Genomic DNA, 14,018 nt, shown 5'->3' with positions numbered 1-14,018 from the left:
TACAATGAGAAAATAGGGAATTAGGGAGAGGATGGGGATTCCCGAAAAAGAAATTGGATAAAAATCATCTCCGTCCATTCCTCGAATAATTAAGGTTGAACATTGGATCGGATTTGTGTTAATATGATCCGAACTAATCTTTTTTGGATCAGATTCAAATTTAGCTATAAATTTGATCGGATAAGAGTTTTGCAATATGATTGGATTTGATTCGGATCAGATTGAATCCGGATCAATCTGATTAGATTGCACTTACAATTTAAAAAACACATAACTTAAATAAAAATTAAAATACAATCACAAACCCAGCCGCATCATCCACAAACCCAGCCATTCTCTTTGAGAAAATGTCGACCAACTATCTAGTTGTCATCGCCCCAGCTGCATGCTGTCAACGTCCTAGCCAACAACCGCTAAGCCCGTGAGCTGCACATTGCAAAAGTCCTAAACGTCGCCGTTGCATTTATTTGTTTATTACAAGGGTTTCAAATAGAGTCAGCTCCATCAAAGGTTGTGAGGTGCAGAGGTTGTAAGAATAGATACTTTGGAAAAACTTGCAGAGGTTTGGGTCTTGAATAAATTGCTTGTGAATTTGTTTTTGCCTGCATGTCATTCTCCATGTTTTTTGGTGATTGTAAAATTAATTGTTTATTTAGCTTTCCTGCTTTTGGATGCAATTGTTACTAAGTTCTCAACAAATTGATTGATGTAAAAATGATCACACTTTCATTTTTTTTTGTCTTTCTTATGCCATTGGCTAGCTTGGTGCTTTTTTTTTTCCTTAATTTTTGTAATTTCAATTTTGTATTTCAACTTCAAGTGATCCAAATTCCTCTCTCTCTCTCTCTCTCTCTCTCTCTCTCTCTCTCTTTTTTTCCAAACACATCAGAATATGATTTCAGTATGATATTATCGATCGGAATCTGAATTAATCTAAACTATTCAACTGATCTTAATCGGATCATATATAAGCTGGGATTGCATTTGGATGACTTTATATTAATCCGAACAATCCAAAATCCGATTGGATTGATCCAAATCCGAACCATATCCGATTTTATCCACCCCTAATTATAATAAGATATTTCAATAAATAATTTTGAAGGAACTATGGAAGAGGAGTTTTTATTATCTAAAAGGTTTATTGAATAAGTTATATAATATTTTTTATAATATAGTAAATAGTTTAGTAAAATATAAATACAAAAATAAAATTCTTAGTAGATAATAATAATAAAAAATACTTTATAACACTATAAAATAAGGTTCTAATAAAATCCAATTAACAAAAATTAAAAAATTACTAGAATAATTATTTTATATCATTATGTTTTAACATCGAGGATAGACAATTATAATATTTAAGTTATTAAACTCAAATATTTAGTAAATAGTACCTACGAGGATTAAGTATAACTTATTCTAAAATAAGAATAAATATACTCTTAAATGTATTGCATTGTATCCACTACCCTCATAGTTTTATTGAATTGGATAAAATCGAAACGAAAAACCAAAATAAACGGTAATAGACTTGAAAATTTAAAAACCGCAACTGATCTAAATATACCTGATGAATCAGTTTGGATCAATTTGGTCGATATATATATATATATATATATATATATATATAATTGGACAATCATGTTGGGGGAAGCGATAAGATATTGGTTTTAGTATGGTAAGCGACGAAATCGAGTTCTCCGTCTGCCACACACATGGCTGCGATGCCATTGGTCAGTCCCAGACCATCAACACCTCTAATCGAATTGTGTCCTGCTCTCAGTCTCACATTTCAGTCATCCCTTTCAATTTCAATGAGAATGAACGTACATGTGATTCTTTCTGCTTTAATTGTGTTTTGCGAATATTGTTGTTATGCTAAAAATATCAAACATCTACATCAAAGTTAATGAGCACGCGTTGTGAATTTGAAGGGTCAGACCTCAGAGTCAGATAATGGATCTCTTATCTTATGTTTCTGTAATCAGTTAGAGATGAGGAGTATCTAATGCGCAGAGGCAGGAAAGAAGAGGGTGTTCTAATCTAATTAAATGATTAATAAATCAAGTTGACTCTCTAGTTATTTTCATAATTCAGCTGTTTATTTCTAATTTTTTGCTCTGTTCCTCTGATGAGAAAATCACTTGGAATATTTTTGGCCGTTTCGATGTAGCACCAGCACATCATAGTTAATTGACTCTTCATTTCTGCAATTTCTTTGATCGCCTCACTGCTCTCACTTTGAAATTACTGGCGATAGATTATTAATAAAGCATGTCTCTGATCCTACGCGGAACGCGGTACATATGACATGAAACTCTGTTCTATGTAATATGTATGTGGACAAATAATCATATCAATAACAATACACAAGCCATTAGAAGACTAAGAAAAGAGAGAAATAACAAATTGAAATTTAGGCACCTAAAAAGGAGGGGGCAAGAGAAACACAAACGGAGTTCGTTATCGTGCCTCCAAGGCTCTAGCTGAATGATGTTGGATGACATCTCTCTTAATTTGTTGGGAGGGAAACGCAGCAGAATCAATCTCTCTTTCCTCTGGTTACACAGTAATACGCACCAACCCCAACAAACAAGCGGATGTTTTTCTAATTTAAGCCCTTCAATCCGGCTCTTTGAAGGCTCTTCCTAGCTAGCTATAACTTAACTACACACAATCCTACTAAATGCTTCTCTAAACTAGTCAAATCATCTCATTCCTGGCCCAAACCAGTTATTACAGCAACTGCATATGTAGCAGATTTTGTGAAGTGGGGTTGTTGTTGACTCATTGACAGCTTTTGCAATGGCACCAAAAACTGATAGAGATTCAATTAATGGTCCGCAAAATAATTCCTCCACCTCATCATGGTTCGCTGAGATTTCTCTTCTTAATAAGCTAAAACAAATGCCTTTGGTGGATGATTCATGACCAGAAGTCCCACCACTGATATTCACTACTAGATTGATCGAAGAGACCATCTGACTCAAAATTGCCCCAATCTTCTGGTGAAGTCATGGAACTCTCTGCAGGTTCCACCATAGTCATAAGATTAGGCTCATCTTCATGGAGTCCAAAATACTCTGTCTTAATACTGCTATCATCATCTGACAAAACACCTAGCCTCAGTTCTGCTGACAAGCTTGGCTTCACTTCTGATTCACACTTGTTGGTGTCCCTGTCTCCATTGTCCAATTCGCTCTCCATGCTGTTTACACCTTCAACTTGACCGCAACACTGCCTCTCACTCGGACTCTGATCCTCCCGTCGTGGCTTATTTTGCAACAACTCATTCGTCTTTTGCAACTGTCAAATACATATATTTTGAATTAGCATTTTCATTAGATCGACATCCCCTGGTATCAATTAATTAAGTTGGTGTACCAAGAAACCGAGTACCGACATATATAATTAAATTAGTACCTGAATAACCAAGGCTTGTTTTTCTTTCTTCAGAGCTTCGAACCTTGAAGCAAGGTTATTGAAATTGGCTTGAAGTATGTTGTAGTCTCGTTCAAGCTGCTTCGACTTCCATCTAGCTCTCTTATTCTGAAACCATATTGCAACCTGACGAGGCTGCAACCCAAGTTCTTTAGCCAACTGCAGCTTCTTTCGAGGCTCGAGTCTAGTTTCGTTTTCAAACATGAGTTCCAATGATCTGATCTGTTCATCACTGAACCTCCTCTTGTTCTTGCACTTCTTCTTTCTGGTTGTCGTTGTTGTTGTGATCTCGTTCATGCAGCTGTATGGCTCAGCCGCCGGAGAATATTCGCCCCCATCTAACATCTTTAGTCGGAATTTGTGCTGGTGACTAGATAATTTTTGTATATTCTAATTTTTTAAAAAAAATCATTCAAAGAGGGGGCTGTGTTTTTGGGGGATGTTTAAGCTGTGTCGAGTGCTCTGTGCATGTTTTAATTATATTTGCTTATTGTGTGCATATCACGGTTTTGTTTCTAAGACTGACGGGGGGGGCTGAGTTTCTCACTTTCCATTTATATCCAACCTGATAACGTATGCTATTTCTCCTCTAGTGCCTGGCCCATTTTTCACAAAATTTTAATTAATTAATTAATTATGAATATAATTTTTTTTTCTTTTTTCTGTATTACTTGATAAATTCAATGTCAAAACTCAAATGAAATGCGCCAGCATCGGGTCCAAGCCGTTTCTTCACGAGCTTGCGTGGCCTGCTTATACACTTCATTTCATGAAAAGATGGCGCCATATTTTATCCTTAATTATATATTTTCTTATAATAAACCATATTAAAATCTACATTGTCATCGTCACAGCTTCACCTTCGCTTTGTCCTAAGCCCTAGAGAGTGTCGGCTGCGTGAATCACGTTCTGCCATTAATCTTTCTTTGCTAATATTATATTTATTAATAAATACTTTGCCTCGTTTTCCATTGATATGCTTTAAAAAATTCACATCCTGCCTCATTGGACTTGTGTTGTGATCATTTTTTTGTGATTTTCGTGAGGTAGAAATTTTGCAAATGCTTGGCCAATTCTGAATTCTGATGTCCTAAACGCTTCATTTCCTTTCTTAAACTGAACAGTCGCTGCCCTCCCACCTTGGTATATCCTCCATGTCATGTGCTATGTCTGTACTATAATTACAATTAATGTAAGATGTGGTTTTAAATTATTAGAAAATATAAGCCCTTAATTAATTCTGTAAACCAACAGAAAATGGTTTTTACAAATGACCATTATCTTATAAAGAAGATTCAAGCGAAAAAAATTGAAGAAAAAAAAAACAAGCTCGAATCCGCCTTATACGGACACTCCGAACTCATTGGAAGAGTTTCCGACGCTGGCTAATGATCTAGGTGGTTAAGAGCTCCGGTTGATATCATCTAATAGTTTTATTTATTTTCCCCCAAAACTAATTTGATTTAATTTTTTAATATCATTATTATGAGGAGGTCAACGGCTTCTGCCAGAAGATGAGTAACGCGCTGAATTTTCGCGCACTCCACCGAACAGTTAAGATTTAGGACAAGCTGACGGTAAATCACAGATTCACAGTCATTATCGTCATTAATAAGCCTAACAAAATATTGGGGTAATTTTTAAAAATCTCCCCTGAGATTTGGGTTTGTTGTAAGTAGATGGCGAGAATTGATTTATTTATAAAAAACCCCCTACCATCAGTTAAGTTTAACATTGACCGTTAGTTGACCGTGCAAAGACAATATTACCCTTAACAATAGTTTATAAACGAAAATAACTAAAAAAAAATCAAAATTATTAACTATTTTACACTTTTTAAATTATTGATATTTTCTTAAAGTTCTTATAAAAAATTAAAATTAAAAAATCCTCTTTAAATTATTGATATTTCCTTAAAATTCCTACAAGAAAGATAAAATTAAAAATTTAAAAATGAAATAGTTATAATCTTTACCTATGATATTGTAAATTTTTAGAATTAACAAGGATAAAATTGTCAAAAAATAGGGTTTGTGCTTTTTGCACCAATCATTTTGGTTTTTTTATAGTTATTTTCGTTTACAAACTATTATTGAGGGTAATATTGTCTTTGCACGGTCAACTAACGGTCAATGTTAAACTTAACTGACAGTAGAAGGTTTTTTATAAATAAATCAATTCTCACCATCTACTTGCAACAAGCCCAAACCTCACGGGAGATTTTTAAAAATTACCCCAAAATATTGTTGCCGAATTCTACGCAAGGCCTGAGCTACACGGCCTTTGGCTAAAGGCTAATGCGAAAGCCACTGAGCTCTGACTTCACTGTGAGCTTTGAGCCATGGAGGGTCGTTAGGCTGAGTCACCATCACAGCCCAGGGTCGGAACGCACCCAACTTTGTTTTCCCACGGAAAACGAATTAAAAATTATTTCTTTCCCTCTCTCTCTCTTTTAATACATTAAAGACATGGAATAGGATATTACCAAGAATTAATATTTTTCAGTCAATTAAAAATATTTGCCCCGCGACAGAGATCTATCACCCATCACACGTCAACCAATGATATACTGCCACCTGCCCCCGGTCCGAACTCAGAATCTCATTACGTCGTCTTTTTCTACTGAGTTTTAGGTGGGTGGCAGATGATGTGTCAGGAAACTCTTGGTTCTGCCTTCTGCGTGTACCGATCGGTTTATTATAAGGGACACGTGTCGGAACTACGATGAATATCGTAGCCCGTGGAGAGTCGTCTCGGTGGGACAAGTTTTTTCAAGTAGAGATGTCTTCTGTCTTATTGCGCTTTTTGGCAATCTCTGACTTTCTGCCACGTGGGGTTGCAGCCTTCCACGAGAGACCCTTTCTCACTCTTCTCGACTTTCTAATCTTATCTAATTTTCAAAAAGTATAAAAATTTTGCTCTCTCTAATTTTTAAAAAAGTGAATTTAATTTGAAGGGGAGAGTGATGTTAAATTGATGTTAATTATCAACCTCCAATCATCAGTTAACATTTAGGCTACCCCACGAGTTTATTTTAACAATAAGGAATACATCCAAGATCAAAAGGAATGGGAACTGATGTCTTGGGTTTCATAAGACCGGGTCAAGCCAACAGTTGGACGGTCCAGATTGGACACTTTTAATTCATCAGAAGTACCTGATATTATTGTGGGAAAGAGCGGACTTATGTCATAATTACAGAGTAAAGAGGGGAAAAAAAAAGTGTGATCATATTAAAGTAACGAGGACGTATGACACAGACATCGGTTTTATTTGTATTAGGCAAAGGTTATGATTAGAGATGAGCGCACATAAAATTGCGTCGTGTGGGTAAGTGAAGCTACAGCGAGAGGCAATCGCGAATGAACCTATCTTAAACGCTGGAGTGTCGTTAAATGGTGAAGGAGAGGACACATCACATGGTTTGAGAGAGAGGCAAAGGACCCGTGAAGTGGCGAGATGGCGTGAGGTGAGTGGGATTGGGACGGAGTTGACCGTGTCGAATGACTACGTATGTGGGAACTGGCAGGTCAGGTAATGGATCGAATTGCTGTCGCAGTCATCACATGGAATTGGGAATATGGTCGCTTTGAGTTCAAGGATCAAGATAGTAGAGGCCTTGTTTGTACTCAAGAATGAAAATACTACTACTACACCATCCGGATATTAATATTAATAATTAATTCTTCCTTAAAATTCTCAAAATCATTTTACTAACCCCATCGGATAATCATGAGTTTTTCTTTTTGCACGTCGTACCGTGGGCCGAAGTATGTCCCCGCTGAATGCACACTGGGCAAACCCTGGACACTTCGGTGGTCACACTTGTTTCGCTGAAGCTTCTTACATCTTTTCAAAATCCTTATGAAACTCCATTTTCAATTATGGTTGTTTGAATATTATAAATACACTTTTCTTATCATTATCAAATCCCATTTACTGTGTTTTTCTTTTTTTAATTTTCTCACTCCTAAAACAATTGATTTAAAGGTTTCTTTTTCTTTTTCTTTTTCTTTTTTGGCTCAAACCAACGTGATCATAATGAATTTGTTAGGAAAAGAAAAGAAATAAAAGAATATTTCTCCAGAATGATCGGATAGATGAGCAGTCACAAACATATAAAAGTAAAGAAAATAGCATGTTGATTTGTTGAAACCCATTCAACTAGCCCTTAAGGACAAATGATATGTTGATTCGTTGAAAGAGTTTGTAGAGAAAATAAATAATAAAATGGTAGGATAGAAGACAAAGAATCAGTAGATGATTGGAAAGGAAAAAAAAAAAAAAAGAATCAGTAGATGAGTTTTAAGTAGAATTATATGATTGCCCTTAAAAATAATTGCCAAAATAAAAAGGGGTGTTTAGAGGACAATGAAGGGGTTTTATCAGCATTACTCGGCTTTCTTTTAAACTATATACAGTGGGTCAAGCCTGAATGTCTGGACACTGATTTTGGCCCAAATCAAACTCTTGCAACGGAAGGGTATCCATTTTGCACGTTAAAGGTCATACAGAATTATAATGATAATAATACTAGTACACCTAAGTGCAAATTTCACGGCACGAAACGTCGGCGGTAGTGCGTAGTGCAAGTTAAATTTAAGGGTAATCTACACCATCTTATCTTTTAATGACTTCCAATTCACACATAGATTGATTTTATGCTTGTATTTAATACAGATCCCATATTAAACCTAAAATCCATCTGTGTGTTACTATTGGACATAAGATTTTTGTATATGTGTGTCAACCGAGTTAAATTTAATCGTAAACATGTTATTGTAATTTCCAATCAACGTTGTGTCACGTTTAATTAACATTTCTTATGAATTACACATCCCATTCTTTGAGAGTGGAGAATCGGTCAAAAACTATAGCATGCCCGAGAGTTGAAAGGCATGTGAATTGTGTTAAAAAGTTGTTACCCTACGGCAATTCCCCATCAAAAGGGTTAACAAAATAGTGACCTACAAGGCTAGCGCTCTCTCTCGTGAAATGACACCCCAAGAGGCAAGGGTGCTGAGTGCAGCCTCTTAGAAGCCTTGAGAACCGCAAAAGTTACCATCTAGAGCTACCTATTGTATTTGTATGCTAGGAAACTGGTGATTGAAGACTGAAGCTTTGTTTTACTTTGGAACAAGATTCAACTTTAAATAGCTAGGCTGATCTACCCTTTCATTAAAAATAAAAAATAAAAAATAAAAAATAAAAAAATAAAATGAAGAAGAAGAAAAAAGGGCAAGACTAATGCCATTCGGCGCATGCCCATGCATATATGAGACGCTCCATGTACAGAGTAAGTGAGGAGGATTAGACAAATAGCTTTGAAGTTCATATCCTGCGCGCCTTGTGGAAAACGTACCGGTACAAGAACGCTAAAAATATATTTATGACCAGTTTGAATAGAAGGATGAGTTGGACACAAGGGAAAGGACAAGAAATAAATAGAAAGAGCAAAGAAACAAAGAGAGAAGACCAATTGTAACAACTGGTACTTATCACTAATTACAATGCTACACCCTACAGAGCTGCAAATCTGAGCGTTAAATACCCGATTACAAATTCCAAATTCCCATCTTAATCAAAGTTCATTTAAAGTTGTCAAACATTATGGGGTTGTGTGTGAAAACAAAAAAAAAAGATTTCTTGATTTACTTAAAAATTTTAATTTTCTTTTTGACTCAACAACACCACAAGCAGAACCCGACCCACGTAAGCTTTGTCTTTATTTTGTACGATTGTTTTTGCTTTACAGAGTAATCTCTCTCTCTCTCTCCTTCTCGATCCGGACACCAAATTGACTTGGGTGGCAAAAAGCTATCTCTAAAGTTTTCTCAACCTTTTATTGCTTTTCAACAACTCCTCTTTCTTCTTCTTTTTCCTTTTTCTTTTTTATAAAAATTCTTTTATATCATAAGTCTTAATTTCTCAATGCTTTCAAATTAAATTAAAATAATAGTTAGGATTATAATAATTAAGTCTTAACTTCAATTTTAATATTATATATCATTCATTTATTAAACAATAAAAATAAATTATTTATCTCTTTATTCTCAAATACCACATGAATTAAGATCCTTAACATCTAAACACACACACACACACATATATATATATATATATATATATATATATAGAAAGAGAGAGAGAGAGAGAGCACGTGACCATGCATTTAGATAACAGTGAAACATTATGCATCCAGGTTCAGGGGGTGTTGGAAGGAACCAAACTACTACTTATGCCATACAGAAAATACTGCAACGTGAAAATATACTGCCTTTTTTACTATACATATTTCGAAACATTATGTATTATTATATTATATTTTATTATGCAAGAATGGAAATGGGTATTTATTGTTATTATAGTAATAAAATCGAGGGAGTCGACAACCTGGGTTGGAGATGTGGGATTTGACATTTACGTGTTGTTTCTATCGAGCATTTCTCTCTCAACAGACACAATTTTCAAGAACTTTTAAAAGCGTTGAAATCTGGAGCCAGTGTCGTCCTCTCCGTTTGTCACTCTGATGTACAGAACAGTACAGTACAGCGAATAGAGAGAGAGAGAGAGAGAATTGGTGGAGGCGAGCCTTGGGGCTTCGCTAATTTGCTGGGTGAGGGCGCGAGGCTTCTAGTTATAGCGTTGGCGGCAGCAGCACATCTTGCGGGTACCCCGCTTTAGATAAAAACAAGAGCATATCGATCGATGTGTGTTTAATTGGAATGTGGCTTGCACAATTTTCGCCGATTCTCTCTGATGCACTAATTAACTGTCATTAAGATTAAGACTTATGTGATTCCTGTGTGAGTTAGTTTTATATGGAACCTTCTTTCTTGAAAGTTTTTCGAGTAACATTATTATGGCAAAAAACTAATTATTAGATCAAAAGTCCACCACCTTCGTTTCTACTTATTGATAATTGGCCTCAAATTTGCTTCACTTTAACAAATAATTGAATTCCCTTGTCTACTTTAGTTGATCTGATTGATTATTTGAATAAATTTTGGATCACGTGGAGCATGTAAAAGTAGAAATCTTTTTTTAATTATCAATAGAATAATATTATTAATAATAATAGCATACATATATTTTATATATACATATATGTATGTATGTATGTATGTATATTATTGCACGATAAAAGGGGATGGAAATTTGGATTAAAATTCAAGTTGTGATGCAATGTAATGACAACAAATAACCATAGTCTCCTTTGTGATTCTATTTCTAAAAAAGATGTCTGATAAGATTTTACAATCCAAATTTCATTCACAGCAGTGGTTATCTTTGATTTTCAGTATAAGATTTAAATATGGGGGAAACATATTTGGCACCCATACAATACAATTGATGGGCTATTCTTTAAATTTATTTGGCTACAGTACACTTATTTCCAGCGCAGCAGCTGTTAAAAATAATAAAAAATCTGCTTGATAGTTGATATTTGATACTCCCCCAAAATCTTTTTAAGACATAAATTGGAGAGTTGCATGAACTTAAACCAATTTCATGCGTTAATTTCAATGAACCAACTCAAAGACGGCTTTTGGATTCCCTTAATTCATGCAAATTGAGGGAATTTTGAAAGAGACTAACTGCCTACCCGAATTGAAAATGTACAGGTTCCTTTTTATTTTGTGGAATTACCTAGATTCAAAGGTGTTGGGTCCTCCTAATAAAGATATATATATACAGTCAGCTTACTAAATTAAAGCAATGCCTATAATTCACTCTCACATGCAACTAATTAACAGCATAATAGTTCATGAAGTTTTAAATAATACAAACAATGTTGGTGTCCATTTTAATCATTGACGACGAAGACAAAAAAAAGAAGAAGTTAATTTCATTAGAGGCCATAAGATTAAGTGCCAATTTCAGTTTTATAAAAATAAACAAATAAATAAAGTGAGAACGTAGTCATATTGACCTAACCCAATAGTCGCCGAGGAATTGGGACGAGGGGGTAAAAATGTGAAGTGAAAAGGAAAGCGTGGACCCCTAACCCTATCTGTCGGTCATCGCCTCGAATTCCTCGCCTTCCCTAAAAGTGACCCGCCAGACGAGGGTTGCTTTTTCATGAAAAACAAAAGTTTTTTTTTTAAAAAAATAAGTTGTCAATAATTTATTAACCTAATTTCAAATTTTCAAATTTTTGTATAATATTTATTCATATGACTCCAAAAAACGAAAAATTAAAAAAAAAAAGGGATAAATATTAAATGTGGCTTGCTATTATCGGGCAGCTCAATAACTCAACCACTCCTCTGACTCACTTCTCACCTCTTTACTTTTGATTCCTTTTTCACTCAATTATTTATATCATCATTACAATCTTATTTTGTTTGTTTAGCATCATAGTACAATGTAAAGTGATCCTACGGTCCATAATGGGTCATCGTATCTAGGCTACAGAGTGCAGTTACAGTAGTTTATGTCTGGCGAGTGATGACACCATCCTTCATCACACCCAAAATCTAATGGTGAGAGTTTTTTTTTTTTTTTTAAATTTTTTTTTAAACTTTCATTCAATCCATGTACGAGGTGCTAACATCATCAAAATAAAGGCAAATCCAACGGTGGAAATATGAAGTCCAGAATTCCAAATACATGTATTATACACACAACACACAAATACTTGTAAGATTAGACCAAAAAAAGCGGGTTGCATGGAGTCGTGGTCATTTCTGGAAGTGGGAAAACCAGCTTGTAGGGTCGAGTCTGCACAAATGTTTTTGTCTTTTTCAACGTTGGCTTCCATTTCTCACTCATTTTACTCTTCATATAAACCCCCCCCACAATCCCATTTCATTACCCTATCATTCTCCTCATCATCGCCTTTCCCTTTCTCTCTGGATTTCTCATCTCATCCCCCTTGAAGCTAGCCGAGACTCTTGGGGGATAAAAGGAGTCTCGAGTGGAATTTTTGTGGAGTTTATTATTTTAGTCTCATGTTACAAATGGAGGGGAGCTTTTTGTTTTGAGGGGAATGTTGTCTGGCTCGAGGACACTGCTTGTTGATCCATTAATTTTACGTATTCTCTCATAGATCTAGCATCTGAATGGTGGATAACAATATACGGATTCAGCTTATTTGGCGTCGTCGGACCAGGCTTCATTCCCCCCAATATATTGCTTCCATGGCGTTTTATCGAGGCTGCTGCATGTTCTGGTTTGCTGTGCTTTTCTTTTTTCGGTTTATTTTTATTGATATGTACTATATAATTTAGTATATGAATTTTGGTTGCAGATTGGAGTAATGATGAAGCTCTTTGACCAGTAGTTCCATGAAAAGTTTCATCATTACCCCCGAATTTTTTTTTTTTATTTTTTTTCTTATGATGTTATGATGTTGTTTCTGTCAGTTTTAGTAGCCCTTTTATCTGATTCATTAGTAGGCAGATTTCTCTCGTCATGATGGCTTCTCGAATCTGATCTGTCTGCTTCTGAAACTTTCAGATCTGGCTTTTAACTTTGCTGGTAAAGCCAACAAACACCCTCATCCTTTTCTCTCTCTGTTTGCTAGGGTTTCATCTTAATTCCATGTTACAGCAATTGGATTTGTTGTCTCTCTACTCACTGAATCAATCTTTACAAAAAAAAAAAGGCATAAAGCTGGCTTAAAGATTTACCAGCAACAAAGTTTTCCCCTTTCTGTGTCCTTTAATAGATGGCAATGGATTCTTCTTTTTCTCAATCTCTTTGATGGAAATTAAATTAATTAATTATAAAAGATTTTCCTTTTTCCGTTTGAATTTTGTCTTATATTCAACGATTTCTCATTATACCTCTTCATTAGAGCTTAGAAGTTTGTGGTAGTGGGTTAATTACTTCATTTGTAGTGTGCATCCCTTCCTTAGCAAAACGTATGTGTATGTGCTTCAGTGCTTGCTTTATGTGTTTGATGGAAGGAACTTGCATTTGAACATTTCAGTCCGTGGTTCAAAACACAACCTTGAACGAATGTATGGCTATAGTTATTTTAATTGTTGTTTATTTAACAATGCCTTCCTTTGAATTTTGTAGGCAATGTGCATAAGAGACAATTATATATAATTTTCTTTTGTAAAAGTACATATAAAGCATGTAATTAAACTCGAGCACAATGACAGCTTCTGTGACTGAGTTGTATGAATATGGGTACGTAAGTGTACTCGCCTCGGCTTTATCATCTCCTAATTTAAGAATAAAACCCTAATGGTCATCATCCATACATCATTTGATATGATAATGTGATTACACAGTTTCTCTCTCTTGTTTCATAAAGTGTCTCTTCCCCTCTTGTGTTTGTTTCAGGGTTATTGTACAGGAGTTATAAAGCCGGGGCCTTCCATTGCTGCTGCTTAAAATTTCAACTTTGATTGGGATGACGTGGATAAGTTTCCATTCTGCTTTATCAAAGAGCCAGATTACTAAAGATCATGAATGGAGCTATAGCATTTTGAACTTGCATTTTCTTTTCTAGTGTTTCATTAGTACATAGTTTTGTAAAAACCCAGATATCAAATTTGTTACGAATCTAAGGTTTTATATTTCTTTCAAATTAATTTATTGTGATGGACGAGTTATTA

At 35.1% G+C, this 14,018-nt stretch overlaps 1 protein-coding gene, 1 long non-coding RNA gene and 1 other non-coding gene across 3 annotated transcripts; 2 read left to right on the top strand and 1 right to left on the bottom strand.

Moving 5' to 3' along the window:
• Window positions 1–2,310: 2,310 nt before the first annotated feature.
• LOC102614503 (homeobox-leucine zipper protein ATHB-7) lies at window positions 2,311–3,983 on the bottom strand. Its single transcript, XM_006491278.4, has 2 exons — window positions 3,427–3,983; window positions 2,311–3,309 (listed from the first exon to the last, which is right to left on the bottom strand). Exons 1-2 carry the CDS (start codon window positions 3,787–3,789, stop codon window positions 2,929–2,931), a joined length of 744 nt encoding a protein of 247 aa, XP_006491341.1. The 5' UTR covers window positions 3,790–3,983; the 3' UTR covers window positions 2,311–2,928.
• A 7,961-nt stretch (window positions 3,984–11,944) lies between these two features.
• Window positions 11,945–14,018, top strand: LOC127901512 (uncharacterized). The gene is made up of 2 exons (XR_008053724.1): window positions 11,945–13,587; window positions 13,744–14,018. It is a non-coding gene; the product is annotated as an uncharacterized LOC127901512 (long non-coding RNA).
• Window positions 12,413–12,589, top strand: MIR166E (microRNA MIR166e). Its single transcript, NR_129294.1, has one exon. It is a non-coding gene; the product is annotated as a microRNA MIR166e (primary transcript).

This window comes from Citrus sinensis, chromosome 3 (assembly GCF_022201045.2).
Source record: "Citrus sinensis cultivar Valencia sweet orange chromosome 3, DVS_A1.0, whole genome shotgun sequence".
NCBI classification, from domain to species: Eukaryota; Viridiplantae; Streptophyta; class Magnoliopsida; order Sapindales; family Rutaceae; genus Citrus; species Citrus sinensis.
The sequence above is the reverse complement of the archived record's forward strand: the minus strand, read 5'-3'. Positions and strand labels throughout refer to the sequence as shown.